General features: G+C 37.2%; 1 protein-coding gene across 2 annotated transcripts in view; it reads left to right on the top strand.

The window, feature by feature from the left end:
* Positions 1 to 24,190, top strand: part of ORC5 (origin recognition complex subunit 5) — a 93,352-nt gene extending 69,162 nt beyond the window's left edge. The window contains exons 14-15 of one of the 2 annotated variants that reach the window (XM_027539729.1): positions 15,059 to 15,171; positions 23,389 to 24,186. In XM_027539729.1, coding sequence (XP_027395530.1) covers positions 15,059 to 15,171; positions 23,389 to 23,434 — 159 coding nt within the window. In that variant the 3' untranslated portion in view covers positions 23,435 to 24,186. Of the gene's footprint in view, positions 1 to 15,058; positions 15,172 to 23,388 lie in introns of both variants that reach the window. The other variant, XM_027539730.1, reaches the window with a different exon arrangement.
* Positions 24,191 to 24,219: the final 29 nt, after the last annotated feature.

Consider the following 24,219-nt stretch of genomic DNA (forward strand, 5'->3'; position numbering starts at 1 on the left):
ACTTTTGGATCACAACCATTCTGACTGGCGTGAAATGGTACCTCATAGTGGTTTTGATTTGCATTTCTCTGATAATGAGTGATGTTGAGCATCTTTTCATGTGTTTGTTAGCCATCTGTATGTCTTCTTTGGAGAAATGTCTATTTAGTTCTTTGGCCCATTTTTTGATTGGGTCATTTATTTTTCTGGAATTGAGCTGTAGGAGTTGCTTGTATATTTTTGAGATTAGTTGTTTGTCAGTTGCTTCATTTGCTATTATTTTCTTCCATTCTGAAGGCTATCTTTTCACCTTGCTTATAGTTTCCTTTGTTGTGCAGAAGCTTTTAAGGTTAATTAGGTCCCATTTGTTTATTTTTGCTTTTATTTCCAATATTCTGGGAGGTGGATCATAGAGGATCCTGCTGTGATGTATGTCAGAGAGTGTTTTGCCTATGTTCTCCTCTAGGAGTTTTATAATTTCTGGTCTTACATTTAGATCTTTAATCCATTTTGAGTTTATTTTTGTGTATGGTGTTAGAAAGTGTTCTAGTTTCATTCTTTTATAAGTGGTTGACCAGTTTTCCCAGCACCACTTGTTAAAGAGATTGTCTTTAATCCATTGTATATTCTTGCCTCCTTTGTCAAAGATAAGGTGTCCATACGTGCGTGGATTTTTCTCTGGGCTTTCTATTTTGTTCCATTAATCTATATTTCTGTCTTTGTGCCAGTACCATACTGTCTTGATGACTGTGGCTTTGTAGTAGAGCCTGAAGTCAGGCAGGTTGATTCCTCCAGTTCCATTCTTCTTTCTCAAGATCGCTTTGGCTATTCGAGGTTTTTTGTATTTCCCTACAAATTGTGAAATTATTTGTTCTAGCTCTGTGAAGAATACCATTGGTAGCTTGATAGGGATTGCATTGAATCTATAAATTGCTTTGGGTAGTATACTCATTTTCACTATATTGATTCTTCCAACCCATGAACATGGTATATTTCTCCATCTATTAATGTCCTCTTTGATTTCTTTCACCAGTGTTTTATAGTTTTCTATATATAGGTCTTTAGTTTCTTTAGGTAGATATATTCCTAAGTATTTTATTCTTTTTGTTGCAATGGTGAATGGAATTGTTTCCTTAATTTCTCTTTCTATTTTCTCATTATTAGTGTATAGGAATGCAAGGGATTTCCCTGTGTTGATTTTATATCCTACAACTTTACTATAGTCATTGATTAGTTCTAGTAATTTTCTGGTGGAGTCTTTAGGGTTTTCTATGTAGAGGATCATGTCATCTGCAAACAGTGAGAGTTTTCCTTCTTCTTTTCCAATTTGGATTCCTTTTATTTCTTTTTCTGCTCTGATTGCTGTGGCCAAAACTTCCAAAACTATGTTGAATAGTAATGGTGAAAGTGGGCACCCTTGTCTTGTTCCTGACTTTAGAGGAAATGCTTTCAATTTTTCACCATTGAGGATAATGTTTGCTGTGGGTTTGTCATATATAGCTTTTATTATGTTGAGGTATGTTCCTTCTATTCCTGCTTTCTGGAGAGTTTTTATCATAAATGGATGTTGAATTTTGTCAAAAGCTTTCTCTGCATCTATTGAGATAATCATATGGTTTTTATTTTTCAATTTGTTAATGTGGCATATTACATTGATTGATTTGTGGATATTGAAGAATCCTTGCATTCCTGGGATAAAGCCCACTTGGTCATGGTGTATGATCTTTTTAATGTGTTGTTGGATTCTGATTGCTAGAATTTTGTTAAGGATTTTTGCATCTATGTTCATCAGTGATATTGGCCTGTAGTTTTCTTTTTTTGTGGGATCTTTGTCAGGTTTTGGTATTAGGGTGATGGTGGCCTCATAGAATGAGTTTGGAAGTTTACCTTCCTCTGCAATTTTCTGGAAGAGTTTGAGTAGGATAGGTGTTAGCTCTTCTCTAAATTTTTGGTAGAATTCAGCTGTGAAGCCATCTGGACCTGGGCTTTTGTTTGCTGGAAGATTTCTGATTACAGTTTCAATTTCCGTGCTTGTGATGGGTCTGTTAAGATTTTATATTTCTTCTTGGTCCAGTTTTAGAAAGTTGTACTTTTCTAAGAATTTGTCCATTTCTTCCACGTTGTCCATTGTATTGGCATATAATTGCTGACAGTAGTCTCTTATGATCCTTTGTATTTGTGTGTTGTCTGTTGTGATCTCTCCATTTTCATTTCTAATTTTATTCATTTGATTTTTTCTCCCTCTGTTTCTTGATGAGTCTGGCTAATGGTTTGTCAATTTTATTTATCCTTTCAAAGAACCAGCTTTTGCCTTTGTTGATTTTTGCTATGGTCTCTTTTGTTTCTTTTGCATTTATTTCTGCCCTAATTTTTAAGATTTCTTTCCTTCTACTAACCCTGGGGTTCTTCATTTCTTCCTTTTCTAGTTGCTTTAGGTGTAGAGTTAGATTATTTATTTGACTTTTTTCTTGTTTCTTGAGGTATGCCTGTATTGCTATGAACTTTCCCCTTAGGACTACTTTTACAGTGTCCCACAGGTTTTGGGTTGTTGTGTTTTCATTTTCATTCATTTCTATGCAAATTTTGATTTCTTTTTTGATTTCTTCTGTGATTTGTTGGTTATTCAGCAGCGTGTTGTTCAACCTCCATATGTTGGAATTTCTAATAGTTTTTCTCCTGTAATTGAGATCTAATATTACTGCATTGTGGTCAGAAAAGATGCTTGGAATGATTTCAATTTTTCTGAATTTACCAAGGCCAGATTTATGGCCCAGGATGTGATCTATCCTGGAGAAGGTTCCGTGTGCACTTGAGAAAAAGGTGAAATTCTTTGTTTTGGGGTGAATTGTCCTATAGATATCAATTAGGTCTAACTGGTCTATTGTATCATTTAAAGTTTGTGTTTCCTTGTTAATTTTCTGTTTAGTTGATCTATCCATAGGTGTGAGTGGGGTATTAAAGTCTCCCACTATTATTGTGTTATTGTTAATTTCTCCTTTCATACTTTTTAGTATTTGTCTTACAAATTGCGGTGCTCCTATGTTGGGTGCATATATATTTATAATTGTTATATCTTCTTCTTGGATTGATCCTTTGATCATTATGTAGTGACCTTCTTTGTCTCTTTTTACAGCCTTTGTTTTAAAGTCTATTTTATCTGATATGCGTATTGCTACTCCTGCTTTCTTTTGATCCCTATTTGCATGAAAAATCTTTTTCCAGCCCTTCACTTTCAGTCTGTATGTGTCCCCTGTTTTGAGGTGGGTCTCTTGTAGACAACATATGTTGGGGTCTTGTTTTTGTGTCCATTCAGCCAGTCTTTGTCTTTTGGTTGGGGCATTCAACCCTTTTATGTTTAAGGTAATTATTGATAAGTATGATCCCGTTGCCATTTACTTTATTGTTTTGGGTTCAAATTTATACACCCTTTTTGTATTTCCTATCTAGAGAATATCCTTTAGTATTTGTTGGAGAGCTGGTTTAGTGGTGCTGAATTCTCTCAGCTTTTGCTTGTCTGTAAAGCTTTTGATTTCTCCTTCATATTTGAATGAGATCCTTGCTGGGTACAATAATCTGGGCTGTAGGTTATTTTCTTTCATCATTTTAAGTATGTCTTGCCATTCCCTCCTGGCTTGGAGAGTTTCTATTGAAAGATCAGCTGTTATCCTTATGGGAATTCCCTTGTGTGTTATTTGTTGTTTTTCCCTTGCTGCTTTTAATATTTGTTCTTTGTGTTTGATCTTTGTTAATTTGATTAATATGTGTCTTGGGGTGTTTCGCCTTGGGTTTATCCTGTTTGGGACTCTCTGGGTTTCTTGGACTTGAGTGATTATTCCCTTCCCCATTTTAGGGAAGTTTTCAACTATTATCTCCTCAAGTATTTTCTCATGATTTTTCTTTTTGTCTTCTTCTTCTGGGAGCCCTATGATTCAAATGTTGTAGTGTTTAATATTGTCCTGGAGGTCTCTGAGATTGTCCTCATTTCTTTTAATTTGTTCTTCTTTTTTCCTCTCTGATTCATTTATTTCTACCATTCTATCTTCTAATTCACTAATCCTATCTTCTGCCTCTGTTACTCTACTATTTGTTGCCTCCAGAGTGTTTTTGATCTCATTTATTGCATTATTCATTATATATTGACTCTTTTTTATTTCTTCTAGGTACTTGTTAAACGTTTCTTGCATCTTCTTAATCCTTGTCTCCAGGCTGTTTATCTGTGATTCCATTTTGATTTCAAGATTTTGGATCAATTTCACTACCATTATTCGAAATTCTTTATCAGGTAGATTCCCTATCTCTTCCTCTTTTGTTTGGTTTGGTGGGCATTTATCCTGTTCCTTTACCTGCTGGGTATTCCTCTGTCTCTTCATCTTGTTTAAATTGCTGAGTTTGGGGTGTCCTTTCTGTATTCTGGCAGTTTGTGGAGTTCTCTTTATTATGGCATTTCCTCACTGTGTGTGGGTTTGTACAGGTGGCTTGTCAAGGTTTCTTGGTTAGGGAAGCTTGTGTCGGTGTTCTGGTGGGTAGAGCTGGATTTCTTCTCTCTGGAGTGCAATGAAGTGTCCAGTAATGAGTTATGAGATGTCTATGGTTTTGGGGTAACTTTGTGCAGCCTGTATCTTGGAGCTCAGGGCTGTGTTTCTGTGTTGCTGGAGAATTTTCTTGGTATGTCTTGCCCTGGAAATTGTTGGTTCTTGTGTGGTGCTTGGTTTCAGTGTAGGTATGGAGGCGTTTGATGAGCTCCTGTCAATTAATGTTCCCTGGAGTCAGGGTTTGGACTTAAGCCTCCTGCTTCCAGTTATCAGTCTTATTTTTACAGTAGTCTCAAAACTTCTCCTTCTATACAGCACCATTGATAAAACATCTAGGTTAAAAATGAAAAGTTTCTCCACCATGAGGGTCACCCAGAGAGGTTCACAGTGTTACATGGAGAAGAGAAGAGGGAGGAGGGAGTTAGAGGTGACCCAAATGAGATGAGGTGGAATCAATAGAGGAGAGAGCGGGCTAACCAGTAATCACTTCCTTATGTGCACTCCACAACTGGACTGCTCAGAGATGTTCACAGAGTTATACAGAGAAGAGAAGAGGGAGGAAGGAGACAGAGGTGGCCAGGAGGATAAAAGGAGGGAATGAAAAGGAGAGAGACAGATCCAGCCAGTAATCAGTTCCCTAAGTGTTCTCCACCGTCTGGAACACACAGAAATTCAGAGTTGGGTAGAGTAGAGAAGGGTTAGGGAGGAGACACAGGCGACCTGGTGGAAAAAAAGGAGAGTCTGAAGGGGGAGAGAGCAATGAAGCCAGTAATCTCACTCCCTAGTAAACAATGGATACTGAAGATTGGGTTCTTAAAGGTACAAAATTGGTAACAAATACCTAAAAGCAAAAGTTAAAAATCTAGAGTAGAGTTTGGAATTTAAAAAATACAATGTTAAAGAAAAGAAGAAGGAAAAGAAAGAGAGAAAAAGAAAAAAAAAAAAGTCACGAAAATTATAAAGAAAATATAGGTACAAAATTGATAACAAATACCAAAATGCAGAAGTTAAAAAATCTAGAGTAGAGTTTGGAATTTCAAAAATACAGTGTTAAAGAAAAGAAGAAGAAAAAGAGAAAAAAAACAAAAACAAGCAAAGTCACAAAAATTATAAAGAAGATATAGGTACAAAATTGATAACAAATACCAAAAAGCATAAATTAAAAATCTGGAGTAGAGTTTGGAATTTCAGGAATACAATGTTAAAGAAAAGATGAACAGAAAGAAAGAGAGAAGAAAAAAAAAGTCACAAAAGTTATAAAAAAAAATATAGGTACAAAATTGATAACAAATACCAAAAAGCTAAAATTAAAAACCTAGAGCAGAGTTTGGAATTTCAAAAATACAATGTTAAAGAAAAGTAGAAGAAGAAAAAAGTCTCAAAAGTTATAAAAAATATATATATGAAGTTTGCTTTTTAAAAAAAAGGGTCTTTTTTTTTTTGCAAAGTAATAGTAGGTTATAAAAGTGAAAATTAAAGGAGTAATAGAGGACTTAAAATTTTTTTAAAAATTAAAAAAAAAAAAGAATGATCGTAAAAATAGTAAAAATAGTAAAAATATATATACGACTTTCTCTGATGTTGTTGTGGGTATTGTGGGTTCAGTTCATTTTTGGCTAGTTCCTTGTTCCGGCTTATATTTCTCAAGATCTATAGGCCCCTTCCTGTGTAGTCGGTACTAACCATGGGGTTTTAATCTATTGCCTGTCGCTTCCAAGGCGGTTCCCTCTGTTATAGCTTCTTCTGTTTGCTGGTCTCTTCAATGTCTGATTTCTGCCCTGATACAAAGGGGGCGGTGGTGGACACCTTTTTTTTTTTTTTTTTTTAAAGGCTCACTTGTTCAGTCGTGCTGTGGGGAGGGAGGGATGCTGCAAATAAATAAGACTGGTGTGTGCTTGCAGTGCCTCAGCCACACTGGGCCTGCCCCCACTCATGGTGCGTATCGCCTCCCTGCCCACACTGCTCAGGCTCTAGATTGCTCCGCCGAGAACTATCAGCAGCCAGCCCTGGGCTGCTTGCACCTCCCAGGTCTAAGCTGCTCAGGTTCAGGCACTCGGGTAGTCCTCAGAGGCACAGACTCGGTTGGGCCTGCGTTTTGTGCCCTTCCCAGGTCCGAGCAGCTCAGACAAGAAAGATAAGACATATACTTGTCTTTCAATGATGAGGTGTTTGGCGAGCGCGGTTGCTGCGACTTACCGCCTCCCCACCGCTCGGTTATCTGGGTGTATAACTGGCGCACCTTCTCACGTGGATGTTGACTGTCCAGAACCCCAAGAAGTTTTAGTTAGCAAAGAAGCCTGCTTACAGTTTTGTAGATAATGTCTCTCTGGGCCTGCGATTGCCCCCTTCCAGCTCTGGCTGCCTGTCACCGGAGGGGGACGGTCTGCAGCCGGCTATCTCTGTACAGTCCTTTGTTCCGTGCGCGGGCCTGGCGGTGTCTTAGGTTAGGGCTGGCTTTTCTCGTGGTAGATATCCCACAGTCTGGTTTGCTAGCCCAAATTATTTCGCTCAGGTAGCGCTCGGGGTATTCAGGCCAGATCCTTACTCTAAGTGATGCAACCGGGGCTGCACCTCCCTGCCCAAGCCCCCGCTTGGGTAGCGCTCGGGGTATTCAGGCCAGATCCTTACTCTAAGTGATGCAACCGGGGCTGCACCTCCCTGCCCAAGCCCCCGCTTGCTAGTGGCATGTGCAGGCGTCTGTGCTGCTTCTCTGCTGGAGGAGTTACCGTAGGGCTCCTAACCTGTGGGTTTTAATTGTTTATTTATTTTTCCTCCCTGTTATGTTGCCCTCTGTGCTTTCAAGGCTTGGCACAGACTCTGCAGTGAGAATGTTTGCTGGTGTTTGGAAACTTCTCTCTTTTTAAGACTCCCTTCTCGGGACGGAGCTCCATCCCTCCCTCTTTTGTCTCTTTTTTTGTCTTTTATATTTTTTCCTACCTCCTTTCAAAGACAGTGGGTTGCTTTTCTGGGTGCCTGATGTCCTATGCTGGCATTCAGAAATTGTTTTGTGGAATTTACTCTGCGTTTAAATGTTCTTTTGATGAATTTGTGGGGGAGAAAGTGTTTTCCCCATTCTATTCCTCCGCCATCTTCCTGTTAACCCCTGTCCATCTTTGAATGCACAGTACCTAGACCAAGTCCTCAAAAGTTTCATGGATATGCAGTGGGAAATAAAATTAGGGAATCAATAATGGAGAGAAAGGTGGGTATTCTTGTGCTTATACACATATAGAAATAATTTTCCACAAGTTCCATGTATTTTCCAGAATTTTTCATCTAGGCTTAAATTAATATGTTTGAGATTCAAAATGTTGACCCCATGTTGTTGTTCAGTTGCTCAGTTGTGTCCGACTCTGCGACCCCATGGACTGCAGCACACCAGGCTTCCCTGTCCTTCACCATCTCCCAGAGCTTGCTCAAACTCATGTCCATTGAGTCAGTGAGCCATCCAACTATCTCATCCTCTGTAGTCCCCTTCTCCTTCTGCCTTCACGCTTTCCCAGCATCAGGGTATTTTCTAATGAGTTGGCTCTTCTCATCAGGTGGCCAAAGTATTGGAGCTTCATTTTCAGCATCAGTTTTTAAGTTAATCTTTCTACTTAATTTTTTCAGTTTACTCTAGCATCATTTTCGTAAACTATCAAAGTACTTTTAAGTTGTTGGTACTTGTACATTTTTTTATGTAATGTTCTCCTAAATTATGTATTTGTGTGTTATTTCTGTTCATATGGTAACTCAAGGAATTAAAAGACTCTGAAATTAGGTTTTTTTAATGTGAGAAATCACATTATAATTTGTTTCATTTTAGTTTAGATTTTTGTGTGTATTCAGTTCAGTTCAGTCGCTCAGTCGTGTCCGACTCTTTGCGACCCCATGAATCGAAGCACACCAGGCCTCCCTGTCCATTACCCACTCCCGGAGTTCACTGAGACTCACGTCCATCGAGTCAGTGATGCCATCCAGCCATCTCATCCTCTGTCGTCCCCTTCTCCTCCTGCCCCCAATCCCTCCCAGCATCAGAGTCTTTTCCAATGAGTCAGCTCTTCGCATGAGGTGGCCGAAGTACTGGAGTTTCAGCTTCAGCATCATTCCCTCCAAAGAAATCCCAGGGCTGATCTCCTTCAGAATGGACTGGTTGGATCTCCTTGCAGTCCAAGGGACTCTCAAGAGTCTTCTCCAACACCACAGTTCAAAAGCATCAATTCTTTGGTGCTCAGCCTTCTTCACAGTCCAACTCTCATATCCATACATGACCACAGGAAAAACCATAGCCTTGACTAGATGGACCTTTTTTGGCAAAGTAATGTCTCTGCTTTTCAATATGCTGTCTAGGTTGGTCATATCTTTGCTTCCAAGGAGTAAGCGTCTTTTAATTTCATGGCTGCAGTCACCATCTGCAGTGATTTTGGAGCCCAAAAAAATAAAGTCTGACACTGTTTCCACTGTGTGTATTAGCATCTCCTAAATCAGACCCCATCCGTCTTCCCCTGCCAAATTGAGCAATCATCTTACTAATATTTTGGAAATACCTTTTGACTGCTACATCTTAAAGTGGTACTGTATCCTTTGTACAATTTATGTGATTAATGTATCCATGGAATCTTGGTAGAACTGATTCAAGGGACTGTCTGTTTCAATGTAATTGCCTTTGATAATTAACCATAACTAATACAGTAAAAGTAATGAAACAGTGAGATAACCTGAAAATATTCTTGAAATTCTAACTTAACTAGATTAGAGACAGATTTTTTGTTTATGAAAAAATGGAAGAGTAAATTTAGCCTATAATTTGGATTAGAGTTGAATTAAATATGTGAGAGTATTTCAGTCACAGGAAAGTAGAAGTTATAAGAAATAATATAAGGAAATGCCAGTGGGAGAGTAAAATGTGAGTAATGTTTTCTATATTAAAGGAAAAAGAAGTACTAAAGAAGCCTATTTTATTAATAAAGGGAGATTAATATTTCAAATGTTAAAGGGTTTAAAAGACATTTTAAAAGGGATTCAAATACCTATTACTAACCTACTTTAGCAAATGAATCCTTTGTAAAAAAAAAAAATAGAAAGGAATGAAGTTAATGAATATATTTTGCCACAGGAGATAATATTAACTCTTCTATATAGCCTCCCATTTATTACAATTTCAGACCTACTTTCTCATTATTATTCCTACCTGTTTCTAAACTGGAAACGATAATGAGTTTGTCTTAACTTTCAGCAATACTCACTTTCCCCAAAAGATCCCATTGTTCCTTGACTGCTTGTCCTGTTTTGCGTCTCGTCCCTTCATAGTAAGGGTCTCATGACACTCATCTTGTGAGAGGTGGGAGCTTCGTGACTGCATTTTGTCATTACTAAGTGTGCCTTTCTTTAAATCTCTTTTTAATTCTCTTGTCTGTGTTAATATAGCTTCGTTGTTTTAGTTTGCTTCATGTTTCTCATTCTGTCCTTTAACTATTAACCTTCCCATATTCTTCTATTTTGTTGTATCTGTCCTAAAGAGTATATAGTTGGATTTATTTTTCAGTCACTTAATCTTTGACTTTTATTTGCAACATTTAGTTAACTTTTAGTATAGTTTCTAATGTAATTTTGTTTATATCTTATCTTGTTTTATTCTATTTGTCTTGCCTACCTTTTGTTTCTTTTTCTTAGTTTTAGATTTTTATAATTCAGATTTCCTTACTTCTGTTCTCTTAGTTGTTGCAATAAATATTATAACATTTATACTTATCAAAGTCAAAATTCAGTGATTTACCATCATATTTACCAGTTTCTTCATTCCTTCTTGAATTTCAGACCTTCCAACTTGTATTCCTTTATTTTCACCTGGAGGTAAATTTTAGGAATTTCTTTAAGTGAGTAGGAATATTTTGATAGCACAACGTTGTTTTTAGTTTAGAAATGTGCCTTTTATTTCATCCTCAGTTTTAAGAGATTGGTTTTGGGGGGCATACATTTCTGAGTTAACAATTACTTTTTTCAGTATGTTAAAAATATAGTTCCACTATTTTATATCTTTCATTGTTGTTCTTAAGACAGTTGTCTGTTCAATTGCTAGTCCTGTAAAGATAATCTGTTTTTCCTTTTCTAGCTACTTTTAAGAGCTTTTTATCTTTGATATTCTGTACTTACTGTGACATATCTAGGTATTGATTTCTTTTTATTTCCCCTGTTGGATTTATTTAGCTCTTCAGTTCTATGATATGGTGTTCTTCATCTTTTTGAATGAATTTTCATCCATCATCCATTATCTTTTCATCCATTATCATTATCTTCTGCCCCTTTTTTCTGTCTCTTTTCCTTCCAGAAATTTGATTAGAAATATGTTAGATTTTCTCATTTTGTCTTTTCTAGTCTCTTTAGTTTGCATTCTGTATCATTTTTTCAGAACTACCAATGTATTCCTTAATTTTCCCTACATCTGGGTCTGATATGCCATATAATTTTTAATTATATTTTTCATGCAGTTTTTTGTCGATTCATTTTTTTTATCCACTTCATTTCCTGGTGAAACTGACACATTGAGCATTTTTTCCAAAGGGATTAATATATGTGGCCCATTATTTTTCTTGATCTGTTCAGAAGTATTTTTTTTAATTGAAATATAGTTGATTCATAATGTTATGTTAGTTTCAGGTATACAACATGGCAATTTTATATTTTTTTAGATTGTTCTCCAATTAAAGTTATTACAAAAAATTGGCTATATTTCTTATGCTGTGCAATAATCCTTGTAGTTTATTTATTTTATTCCCAGTAGGTTTTACCTTTTCAGTCCCTCCTCTTGTCTCATCCCACCTTCCCTCTCTCCACTCATAACTGATAGTTTGTTGTGAATGTTTATAAAATCTCATACAGATATATATTTTTTTACTATTTATTTATTTTTGGCTGCACTGGGTCTTTGTGGCTGCCAGGGAGCTTTCCATAGTTGTGGCAAGTGGGGCTGGTCTCTAGTTGTGGTGCGTGGCCTTCTCATTGTGGCGGCTTCTCTTGTTGAGGAGCCTGGGCTCTAGGGCACACAGGCTTTAGTAGTTGCTGTGCGTGGGTTCAGTAGTTGCAGCTTACAGGCTTAACTGCGCTGTGGCATGTGGGATCTTCCTGGACCAGAGATTGAACTGGTGTCCCTTTCATTGCAAAGTGGATTCGTAATCAGTAGACTACCAGGGAAGCCCTCATATAGATGTTTTTAACCTTAGGTAGTTTTATCTTTTATTTTCTAAATAAATTAAGCATGGCATATAATTCAGAAAGCTATAGGAAATATATGAAACAGTTTTCAAATAAAATACAGTGAGTTTTAAGTAAACTATTGGATTATTAGAAAAGAAACCTATTTGTTAAATTTGAGATTGAAAAGTGCTAGTTGTAATAATATAAATAGTAGCTCATATTGAATATTATGTTTCAGGCACTGTGTTAAGTTGCCTTATCAGATCAGATCAGTCACTGAGTCGTGTCCAACTCTTTGCGACCCCATGAATCGAAGCACGCCAGGCCTCCCTGTCTATCACCAGCTCCCGGAGTTCACTGAGACTCATGTCCATCGAGTCAGTGATGCCATCCAGCCATCTCATCCTCTGTCGTCCCCTTCTCCTCTTGCCCCCAATCCCTCCCAGCATCAGAGTCTTTTCCAATGAGTCAACTCTTTGCATGAGGTGGCCAAAGTACTGGAGTTTCAGCCTTAGCATCATTCCTTCCAAAGAAATCCCAGGGCTGATCTCCTTCAGAATGGACTGGTTGGATCTCCTTGCAGTCCAAGGGACTCTCAAGAGTCTTCTCCAACACCACAGTTCAAAAGCATCAATTCTTCGGCGCTCAGCCTTCTTCACAGTCCAATTCTCACATCCATACGTGACCGTGGGAAAAACCATAGCCTTGACTAGATGGACCTTTTTTGGCAAAGTAATGTCTCTGCTTTTGAATATGATAGATGACCTCATTTAATGGGCACAATACTATGTCATACATTTTTAACAACCAACTTAATTTTTTTGTTTCATTTAACTCTTAAACTAGGTAAATGTGAGCTCTTTTATAAAAATGTTGAGTAACTTAACATTTTTTATCTGTTCATCAACTTTATTCATATGTACCTTTTAAATACTACTAAGAAAATCATTAATGGAATGACAACTGGATAACTATAACTTCCACAATGAGCAGACACTTAGAGTGCATACCAGGTTTCCGATTTAATGGTCAGGGAGCCCTTAGTCCTGTTGTTGGAGACATACTGACTTGTCTGTTCCCTTGAACACTCCCTTTTTCACAGATCATCCTCATTCTTTTAACACATTCTTTATTCAGGTAAGATTATAATACAACTTATTAGAAGTTAGCTCTTTCAGCTATGATCACATTTTAGCCATTCATTTCATAAGTTTTAGAATTGTAGTTAGGAGACCTAAATCCTAGTCAAGTAAGTTTCTGCCATTATGTAGTCATTATCACTTTGGATAAGTCACTGAACATTTTGGTATATACATTGCTAAATTATCTGAATCTAGCAATTTTTCAGTGTGAGAGTTTGACAAACTTTTTCCAGTAAGGGGCCTATATAGTAAATGTTTTAGGCTTTGCAGTCCAAGAGACAAAAATGGAAGATACTATTATGATATAAGTACTTGTATATAAGTAAGAGAGAAAACTCTTGTCTCGTTCCACTTGCTGGCCTGTCATAGGTGATCCCATTTGTGGGCATGGTTTGTACTCAGTTACCATCAGCTCAAGACATTCTTGGAACAAAGAGGGAAGGGAACTGGCCTGCAGAATAGGAAGAGTGACCACTTGTGGTTAGTTTCATTCTTTGTCACAGTGGCTTTCATGTCCCTGTGTACTCTTCTTTCCCTCTGGAGAATCTAGCTTTCTTATCAAATTTCAAAGAATTGCTAGTATACAGACTGCATTCTGTGATATTCCCCTCTTAAAAGTCAAAAATGCTAGAGAAACTTTATGAGTTGGAAATTAAAGAATTCTAAAATAGCTTGGAGCCAAAAGAAAAAAATCAAAGTGGAAACTGGAGTATAAAACTATTTCCAGGATAGTAGAGTAAACCAGTGGAATGAAAAAATAGTATAATTCAGTTCAATGAAAGGCAATAAAGGAATGAGAAAGACACAGAAAAAATAGAAAAGTTGACACAGTAGTAGAAACAAAATTTTAGAATATCTTTTCAGTGAAGGGAAATAGAGTATATATTCCACTCAAAAGGTAAAGCTTGTTAGACTGGCCTATAAAAAATATCCCTCTGCATATTATTTATGTGAGAGCTATTTAAAGTTAAGAAAATATAAAACTTGTAAGTTTTTATTGAAAAAATGCTTTGTATTTGCTAAATATAGTCTTTTCTGTATATAAAATACTGTGGTATCTACCCATCTGTTGGTTTTTAAAAATTGTTAATATTGACAGCTGACTGAACACTGCATAACAGTTCCCCCTTTTAAATTGCAATAGTAGAGTCTGTGTAGTATAATAGAGTGAGCATGAACTCTAGGTTTGAATTCTTACTAAGCCACCTGTCAGTTCTGGGGTCTGAGGAAAGTTACTTAACATCTCTAAGAATCATTTATAGAATGAGTATAATAGCATCCACCTTGTAGGGTTATGAGGCATAAATGAGATGCTGTGTATAGAGTACATGGTACCAAGCAAATCACTACTACTGTTATTGTTTTTATCATTCAGAATGTTTACTGCATCTCAAGGTATTGATCACAGATTAAGTGAACATTTTTTTTTTTTATTCCTAAGGCACATGATTAAGTATTATAGATACTGTCACCAGCAGTTACAGATCACCAAGTCTCCTGATCTTCCTTCTTACCATTGTTGGCTTCTTTTTCTGTTGGCCTTCAGGAGATGAGGGGGAAAAAAAAATTGGGAAAAGAAAATAGGCTACTCAAAGAATTCCAGCTCTTGGGTCAGCTTTGTTTCTTGGATTTCGGAGCACTTAATATTTCTGTCAGCGTTATGCACGTGAAATTATTTTGGATTTTGGATTTTTGACTTGTCAAAATGCACTTTCGCCATTGTTAATCTCCCTGCTGTTTTCCTGACTGCCTAATTGAGGATCAGTTTAAAAGCAAGACTAAGTCTAGATCTGAAGGATGTATTTCTTATCTAACCAGCTACTCAACTCTGAAAAAGGCCCACTTTCACATTTTAACTGCTCGATTCTCAAGGGAGTGCAGATTTGATATTCTGAGGTATTTGGATAGAAAGTTCATAAAATTTTTATGGAGAGAAGGAATGTCCTTTGTTTATAGTTTTTAAAGGTTAGCAGTCATATGTGTGTCGTTAGTTGAAATAAATTTATCTCTAGTGGAGTCCTTAAAGGTTGATCATTAGTTTGATTAACTAGGACGTTAAGCATATGTACAAATTTGTTTATACAAATTTCAAAGTGGTCATATTTGCAGATGCTCTTGTGAATTCTGTTACATATTGTTATCAGAGTAACTATAAAATGTTTCAGAAACAAGGACATCATGCAATCTGGTTAAACCATTTTCTCATAAAAATACTTTTCTTATTTTTAGATTACCTCTTTAGTGACCCTTCAGCTGTTAACCCTGGTTGGCCATGACGATCAACTTGATGAACCAAAATACAAATGCACAGTGTCTCTAGACTTCATCAGAGCTATTGCTAGGTAAGCATAGAATAATCATTAATGGTCTTGAATTATGTAAATGATATACTAAGTATAAAAATTAATCTTCTTCCTAATGTAATGTCATCAGTCATTTAAGCAAGAGAAGATCATTTAAATGCCGAGAATGACTATTTCACTGTAGAATGAACCCTCTCATCAGATTTACAAATGACAAAATTCAGAGAATTAGTTAACATATGGCAAAAATCAGGATTCTGAGAGTCTGAGACAGACTGGAATAGTGGTCCTATAGTAGCAAGGTAGGATTTAATGGGCAGCTGACTACAGATAACTTGTATATACTATAGTGTATGTATGTTTGTGTTAGTTGCCAAGTCCTGTCCAACTCTTTGTGACGCCATGGACTGTATAGCCCACCAGGCTCTTCTCTCCCTGGAATTTTCCAGGCAAGAATACTGGGTTGCCATTTCCTTCTCCAGGGGATCTTCCTGACCCAGGGGTTGAATCTGTGTCTCCTTCATTGGCAGATGAATTCTTTACCACTGAGCTACCTGGGAAGCCTGCCAATTATCTCTAGTAGTAGCTTCTTTCTCAAACTCCTACCTCTCAGGATTGGATGCTCTTTAAGTGTTATCCTTTCTTTTTGTTGCCACTTCTAGATAGTTATTTTCTCCCCAATTTCTTGCAAAAATTTGAATTTCTTTGAGACTCTTACAGTCTGGCTCTATTTCCCTCTTTTTCTAATTGATTATCTTCTACCAGCCTCACAGCCATTCCACCACATGTATTGAAAAGTAGAATATGTGGTTTACAGGTTTCTTTTCGATCTAGATTCTGATTCTTGACTGTATTCAAACCACAAGTCCTAACATCTGTGTTCACTTTGTTCAGCAGTTACTGCTTCAGAGAACAAAATTGAAACTGAGTTGAGAACTCCTTTCACTACCTACATATGTGCCCGTCTTCTGTCTTTCCTTTATCAGTAGATTGGGGTTCCTTCTCCTATGTCAAATGGGCTCTTCCACTTCTGCTCTGAATTCCATCTCCTCCCTTTTTCCAGCATCTTTCCCAGCCCTCAGACTATGTATTCTCAGTGGCACCCAACAGGATTGACTACTCTATCTCTTTTAAAACTCTTCTCCTAGAGTGCATGATTTTAATCTTGTGATTTTCATCTTTATTCCTTGGCTGTTTCTCCTCAAGCTCATTTGTCAGCTTATCCTATCCACTGACCTTTACATTTAGTTGTTCCTTGAGGCTTGGCTCTTTTCATATTTTTTTTCCTAGACTATTTTTACTTTACTCCTGACTTCAACAACTATCCATGTGCTAATCATACTCCCCAGTTTTTTAGAGGCCAGACCTTTTTTCTAGTATTCTTGACTTTTGGATATTTCCCACCTGTATCAATATATTTCCAAAACTGAACTCAGGAATTCCCCCTTCTTCTGCTTGCCAACAAAAAAGGAATGATGCCACTTTATTTCAGTGTTCCCTGGTTCAGTGATTAGCACTGCAGTCTGTCATGTTGCACAGGCCTAAAACCTGGTAGTCACTAGTGACATTTGTCATCCCCCTACTCCCAGTATCCAAGCATTAGTCTTTCTGAGCCTGTCAAGTTCCTCCTATGTTCTCAATTCATTGACTTTTGTCCTTTGTACCATTAATGCTCTAGACCAAGCCCCTGTTATCTCTTCTCTGGTAACCTTCTAATTGGTTTTCTGTCTACTCTTATTCTCTTATAATTTGTTGTCCACACTATTGCCAGAGTGACCTAGTAAAAATTTAATGTCACCTTTCTACTTAAAAGTCTTCAATAATTTCCTGTAACTCTTAGGATAAAAAACCAAAATGTTTAAAATAACTTTCAAGGCCCCAGTGACTTGGGCTCAGCCTTTGTGCCCAGCCATACCTATCACATACATCTTCTCCTGTAGATATTTATACTTTGACCACTTTGGGTTTTTTTTTTTTTTTTTTCAGTTCTTCACATTCACCATTCATTGCATATGCAACACTTTCCAAATCCTCTATCCAGCTAACTGCTACATAACCTTTAGATTTCAGTTCTATCCTCAAGCATACTATGACCTCCCGTTGTCCACGCCCTCCACCCTACTCCCACACACTATTCACAGTTTATCCAGGTCCCCTTATCTTCTGAGACTTACCATTATTTTATTTAAATAATTCATTCAATAATTAGAACTCATTTTTCTTCTTACAGTATAAGCCCATGAAGAGCAAAGCAGAGACTGTGTCAATCCCTAACTTACTCAAACCTTCTCAGAGGGTGGGAAGAATTGAGAGTAGCACTGAAACGTATGCTTTACCATGTGTAAAATTAGATAGCTGGTGGAAATTTCCTGTATGACACGGAGTTCAAGTCCAATGCTCTGTGACAACTAGGAAGGGTGGGATGTAGTGGGAGGTGGAAGAGAGGTTGAAGAGGAAGGGGACATGTGTATACCTATAGCTGATTCATGATGATATATGGCAGAAACCAACATAATATTGTAAAGCAATTATTCTCCAATTAAAAATAAATAATTTTAAAAATTGTGAGGTTACTTAAAATTGTAATTTTAAAAGATAAAAACACAGGAAAGTACTCGTGATACAAACTTAAGTGGTTAAAACATTAATACAGAAAGTTGTATATCCAAGAAAGGCAGAAAAACCTAAGGCAAGGGAATAATGGTCAAATTGTTGGTTACTGCCAAGAAATCAGGCAGAGTCTGTCTAATGGTAAAGCTATCATTTGTGACTTTAACAAGAACACTTTCAGGGATACAGTGGGGTACAAGTTAGAATATAGTGCATTAAGTGGTATTTGTGAGTAAGTTGATGCCACACATGCAAAGAATTCTTTTTATTCACTTAAGGTTTATTGTGATGTTGATTATGATCACTATACTAGGCTTTGGGGAGGTAGCAAGATGTATAACAGATCTGTATCCTGCCCTCATGTACCTATTTTCTAGACTATTTTTGCTATAAAGAGGAATAGAGGATTGTTATCTACTAAACAGCTTGTGGGGGCATGAGTAGCTTATTATTTTTAAAGATATGAGCATATTTAAATGCTGATAGGAAAGAACTTGTAGGGAAGAAGAGTTAATGATACAAAAGAGAGGTGACTAATTTAAAGTCCTTGAAAAGATATATATAACATGGGATTTAGAAACTTGAGTTAAAGAAATAGCCCTAAATGAGAGAGGGGACTCCTTTTTCATTATACAAGAGGATAAGGTGGTTTCAGATGGAACTGAATTTAGAGATCTGTTGGCAAGAAGTTGAAGGAGCATTGACCTGAGGCCTTCTATTTTCTTTGTAAAGGTAAAGGCAAGAGACTTAAGGACAGAAGTACAACGGTTTGAGACAAATATGGATATTTGAAATAGCTGCCACGGAGAATGGAGGAAAGTGCTAGCAAGGAGAGCAACTTGCTGAGAGTGTTGAGGGCCCAGTCGAGGTTCCCGGCCTTGAATTTACAGTGGCACCAATCTGTAAAACTTGTGATCTTCTCCAGCAGCATTCCATGTGCTGGGTACTGGGACAGCAAAAGGATGCAATTGAAATCACATAGGATTGGGGTTTTTCCAGGTGAATTCAGTGGATGCTAGCAAATGAATGCTTGAGGTGACAAACCATGGAGTCTAAGCCTAGAAGGGAAGAAAGGAAGTAAAGCATGTGGAGGGCTAACAGTTCAGTGCCTGGCACTTAATAGTAATTATTTGTAGATGAGGAAAAGGCAAAGAAAGGTTTGTACACTGATTGTTTCCAGGTGTTCCAGGTCATTTAAAGGAGATTGGGATCAGGGTGGAATGTCTGAATTTATGTTTTTTAGAAGTAGAACATTTCTGAGTGTGATCATGAGAGTAGAAAAGGTCATTTGAGGTAAAAGGGACAAGTGCAATGAAGACACTAAAGCTGAGGCAGATCTTGGAATAGAGAGGAAACTGAATTGGATGCTGCATTATTCACTAAGAGGTGGTGACAGGGGGATAAAGGGTGTTAGTGGAATGGTTTGAGTCTCACAGGAGCAGAGCCTTTTGCACAAGGACAGCAGCCTCACATGACAGAACTGCCTGGACTATAGTAGAGTCAGTCTAACCTCATTGGAAAGAGCTAAAGACGAGACTCGATCCCTTAGTGGGAGCCAACTTTCAGTTAAGCCTGGTTGAGAAAAGAAAACCATTCAAGGAAGGGGTAGAGGACATAAAGGACCTTCTTGACCAAGGAACTGTGAAAGATTTGGACACAGAAGCAGTAGGAGACTGGTTCTAGAAAGGAGCACAGAATATGGAGGTAGAGTATGGAAGAACACAGATGAAAACATGCTTAATAAGCATTGTACTTGAATTGTTCTTAATGTTAACGGTAGTTGAAGTTTCTGATTTCTTTCCCTCCACAGTCTAGGAAGACGCTGCAAAATAACTTAATATTGCAACTTAAAGTTGTGTGATTGCAAATTCTCTGAAAAACCAAACTAAGAAAGAAAAACTCAAACTGCCTACATAAGTAAACGGAAATAAAATAGTACCCCAAGAGAAAAAAGTATGTCAATGTAGTGAAAGCATCAACAACGTGAAATAAAAGGATAAAGGCAAAATTATCCTTCAGTTCAATTGCTCAGTCTTGTCAGACTCTTTGTGACCCCATGAATTGCAGCACACCAGGCTTCCCTGTCCATCACCAACTCCCAGAGTTCACTCAAATTCACGTCCATCAAGTCGGTGATGCCATCCAGCCATCTGATCCTCTGTCGTCCCCTTCTCCTCCTGCCCCCAATCCCTCCCAGCATCAGAGTCTTTTCCAATGAGTCAGCTCGGCATGAGGTGGCCAAAGTACTGGAGTTTCAGCTTTAGCATCAGTCCTTCCAAAGAACACCTAGGACTGATCTCCTTTAGGATGGACTGGTTGGATCTTCTTGGAGTCCAAGGGACTCTCAAGAGTCTTTTCCAACACCACAGTTAAAAGCATCAATTCTTCGGCGCTCAGCTTTCTTTATAGTCCAACTCTCACATCCATACATGACCACTGGGAAAACCATAGCCTTGACTAGACAGACCTTTTTTGGCAAAGTAATGTCTCTGTTTTTGAATATGCTATCTAGGTTGGTCATAACTTTGCTTCCAAGGAGTAAGCGTCTTTTAATTTCATGGCTGCAGTCACCATCTGCAGTGATTTTGGAGCCCAGAAAAATAAAGTCTGACACGGTTTCCACTGTTTCCCCATCTATTTCCCATGAAGTGATGGGACCAGATGCCATGATCTTCGTTTTCTGAATGTTGAGCTTTAAGCCAACTTTTTCACTCTCCACTTTCACTTTCATCAAGAGGCTTTTTAGTTCCTCTTTGCTTTCTGCCATAAGGCTGGTGTCATCTGCATATCTGAGGTTATTGATATTTCTTCCAGCAATCTTGATTGCAGCTTGTGCTTCTTCCAGCCCAGCGTTTCTCATTATGTACTCTGCATAGAAGTTAAATAAGCAGGGTGACAATATACAGCCTTGATGTACTCCTTTTCCTGTTTGGAACCAGTCTGTTGTTCCATGTCCAGTTCTAATTGTTGCTTCCTGGCCTGCATATAGGTTTCTCAAGAGGCACGTCAGGTGGTCTGGTTTTCCCATCTCTTTCCTTAGGTAGTCAAAATCCTTAGATATATATGCCACGTAATTAACTTATAAGTAGTCTAAATTCTGATTTAAGAATTACTCCTAGGCAGAATGCCACAAACACTATTTTTGTTTATCCTATTTCTTTCTAGATGCTTACTTTAGAAAATAATTCACTTGTGTTCAGTGAGAGAATCTTCTATAGTGTTTAAAAACTATCTTTGGAATGTGTGCCCAGTTTTAATGTTGCCCTTGCAGTTTATAAAATTCTGCTGTCTTAAAATGATACATGTGGGAATCAGTTGGTAAGTTACCTGTTTATATAGGAGGATGGAGGGATGATAGGAAAAAGTAGTTATCATCTTGGGAGTAAATGTTTCTTAGAGGGATGATCTTACATACTCAATTCCCAGTTAATTTAGCTTTTTTTTTTTTCTTAAGTCCAAAAGCTTTAACTGTATGATTCAGTTTGCTTTAGTACTTCCCACTGGCAAAGCAGAGAAATAGGATGTCATGAACCTTTTGCAAATGCTTACTGTTTTTAAGTCAGTCCAATCGTTCTATAAAGAAAAATTTATTGCACAAACTGTGCTGCAGTGTTAAACAAATGGATTATTAGATAAGATGGAGTTCTGCCACTAACAAATCACAGTATTTTCATTTGTTTTAATTCTAGTACTAGTCTGTTATACAAACATTTCTCTTTACCTATCACAGCATAGTTGCAATTCTCTGTTCTCCTTACCTCTCATACTGTTGTAGTTATGGCTTCATATGGATCATTTTGTATGGCTTTGTGATAGTCTTATCATGTAATGCCTTCTAGTCCTATAGCATTGCAACTTTGTTTTAATCATAGCTTCTTTAAACTTTTCTATTCAGTGGGGAAAAAAATAATAAATCCAAAAGACAATAAAACTTAATATTAAGTTCAATTTACTTTGTCACTTTAGGTTTATAACCTTAGGACCCAAAGTCATTGTAGGGAAGTGTGCCTGGAGAGATGTACGAATCCAACTGTCCTTTTTGCCTATGATTAAAAATAGCCTACTGTGTCTTTTGTCTTCTAAGACCCCCTTAAAAAAGATGTTTCCAACCAATCATGAAAAATCTTTTCATCATTTTTTAAAAGGTAATTTTTAGTGGTACATTGTTACTAGTAAATTTGGGGAGTTCTGTAATGGGCTTCCCTGGGGCCTCAGACAGTAAAGAATCTGCCTGCACTGACCCAGGTTCAGTCCCTTGGTCAGGCAGATGCCCTGGAGAAGAAAATGACAACACACTCCAATATTCTTGCCTGGAGAATTCATGGACAGGGGAGCCTGGCAGGCTACAGTCTTTGGGGTCGCAAAGAGTTGGATATGACTGAGCGAATAACACCACTAACACGTAGTCGAATGAAAGGAAAGCACATAAAAATAAATAGCTTTATGATATAGTAACCATACCTTTTGTGACATTATGCCTAAGATAAGTTGGTTTCTTTTTTTTTTTTTTAGAAAGTATTTTTAGTTGTTTTAGTACCCCCAGTGATAACAGGATTGTTTTGGCAGTGTTTTTATGCAATTTGGAAAGTTTTGGTGTTCTTCAGAGAGGCACTCTTGTAGTGAAACAATTAAAGTACTCTTCATTCCATCATTAGGTGCCACAAAACCATAGCATCTCATTTGAGCTATTTTTAAATGTTTTTGCATAAGTAGTATCTATAGTTCCCTATTCCTGATTTTTAAAAAAATTTGATATGTCAGTCATTTGCTTAGAAACTTTTTTAGAAAGTGTATTACAAAGTGATGGACAAAAACATCAATTAATGATGGTTTAATAAATAAGAGCATGCAAATTAGTGAATCTTTAAAAGGCTGTTCTCATATGGATGATTATTTTTGCAGAATTGAATACTTTAAGGCTTTAATTTTATACTTATTGCTAGATCATTATATCTAATTATTTTGACCATTTATTCAAATAATAAACCTCCAAGTCTGAATATCTATAGTGAAGAATGAATTTAGAGAAAGGAAAATAATTATATGTCTCTGTCTTCTGCTATTTTATTCTGCCTGCCGTCAGAGCACAAAAATATACATTCACATCGTCTGTTTGTTGTATCGTATTCTTGGATCATACAGATTTAGTTACAATACACACACAGGTCAGCCAGTGTAAAAAGACTGAAAAGAATGAAAACTACAAATGAGGACAGATGAGCTATGCATTATGTAATGATAAAACAGGTGTTTGGGGAGATAAACAATGTTCAAAAGCAAAGGAGATTTAAATACTGCTGCATCTGTAATTGCTTTATTCTGGTTATTAGACAAAAAGAAAATAGCTTTCAAATGAAATCCAAACTTGCTGTGCTATAATTGAAATATATGAACGTTGGGTAGTTCTGACTTCATTTACTTTTGTTAGAAAAGCAAACTTTATGCATGGGAGGGAAACTTTTTAAAGAAACTGTTCCTAGTGACATTAAAAAACAATGTTAATTCTGTCATGATGCTTTTGACAGTATCATAGGGTTGTTTAGCATTAGTTGTGAATTATTGGCATGTGCTTCTCAGAATCATACATACAAAGCTGAGCAATCTAGGGGGTGAGGATGCTAACATACTATCTATTTTTGTTTATAGGACGGTGAACTTTGACATAATAAAATACTTGTATGATTTCTTGTGAAAACAAGCTTCAAAGCCATATGGACACTGTGACAATGACTAAGCCAAACTGTGTTCATCCAACTACTCAGCTGGCCTGGGAGAGGAGTTCTTTGGCTCCATTGGATTTGTCCAGACAGGTGCTGGCCCAGCATGGAATCTGATGAAAATACTCTGATTGGTCTGGGTGAATGTGAGCAGAAGACTATTTACCAGGGACCCTGGAGTATTTGGAAAGAACGTGTTAATTATAAACAGCAGGGTCTGAGCACAATCTGTTCTATTCTTAATGATGTTATCTTAACACTGAAATTGCCTGAAACCCATTTACTTAGGACTGCATTTTGCTCTGTGAACTATCCCCTGCGCTTTGAACGTGCCAGCAGCCCTTGTATATAAGCCCAGTCTTTTCACTTCCTCTCCACAGGAGCCTCTGCAGTTGCTTGCCAAAGCAGATTTTCCTAAGGCCACCACTTTAAAAGATCATAGTTGCAAAATATAATAAGTAGAAGTTTTTTGTTATTTTAAGATCCAAGTTTATATGTGTCTATCTTTCACCCTGATTTTCTCAAAAGGCAAGGTAGTTTGATCACATAGGGCAGCTTTCCACCTCTAAGCCTCCTTGATAACTGCAGTATACTTAGGTGAGATTTATCTAGTCACTCTGGCAATAAACTACTCAACATAGCTTTTTAATCTGCATAATGGTTTTCTTTCCTTTTTTTAATCACTGACCTTTAATAGTTACCCAATAAAAGTTTTCCTGTTACATTATTTATGAACCTGGGGTCTGATTTGAAGTTTTCT

Source organism: Bos indicus x Bos taurus, chromosome 4, assembly GCF_003369695.1.
Source record: "Bos indicus x Bos taurus breed Angus x Brahman F1 hybrid chromosome 4, Bos_hybrid_MaternalHap_v2.0, whole genome shotgun sequence".
Lineage (NCBI taxonomy): Eukaryota > Metazoa > Chordata > Mammalia > Artiodactyla > Bovidae > Bos > Bos indicus x Bos taurus.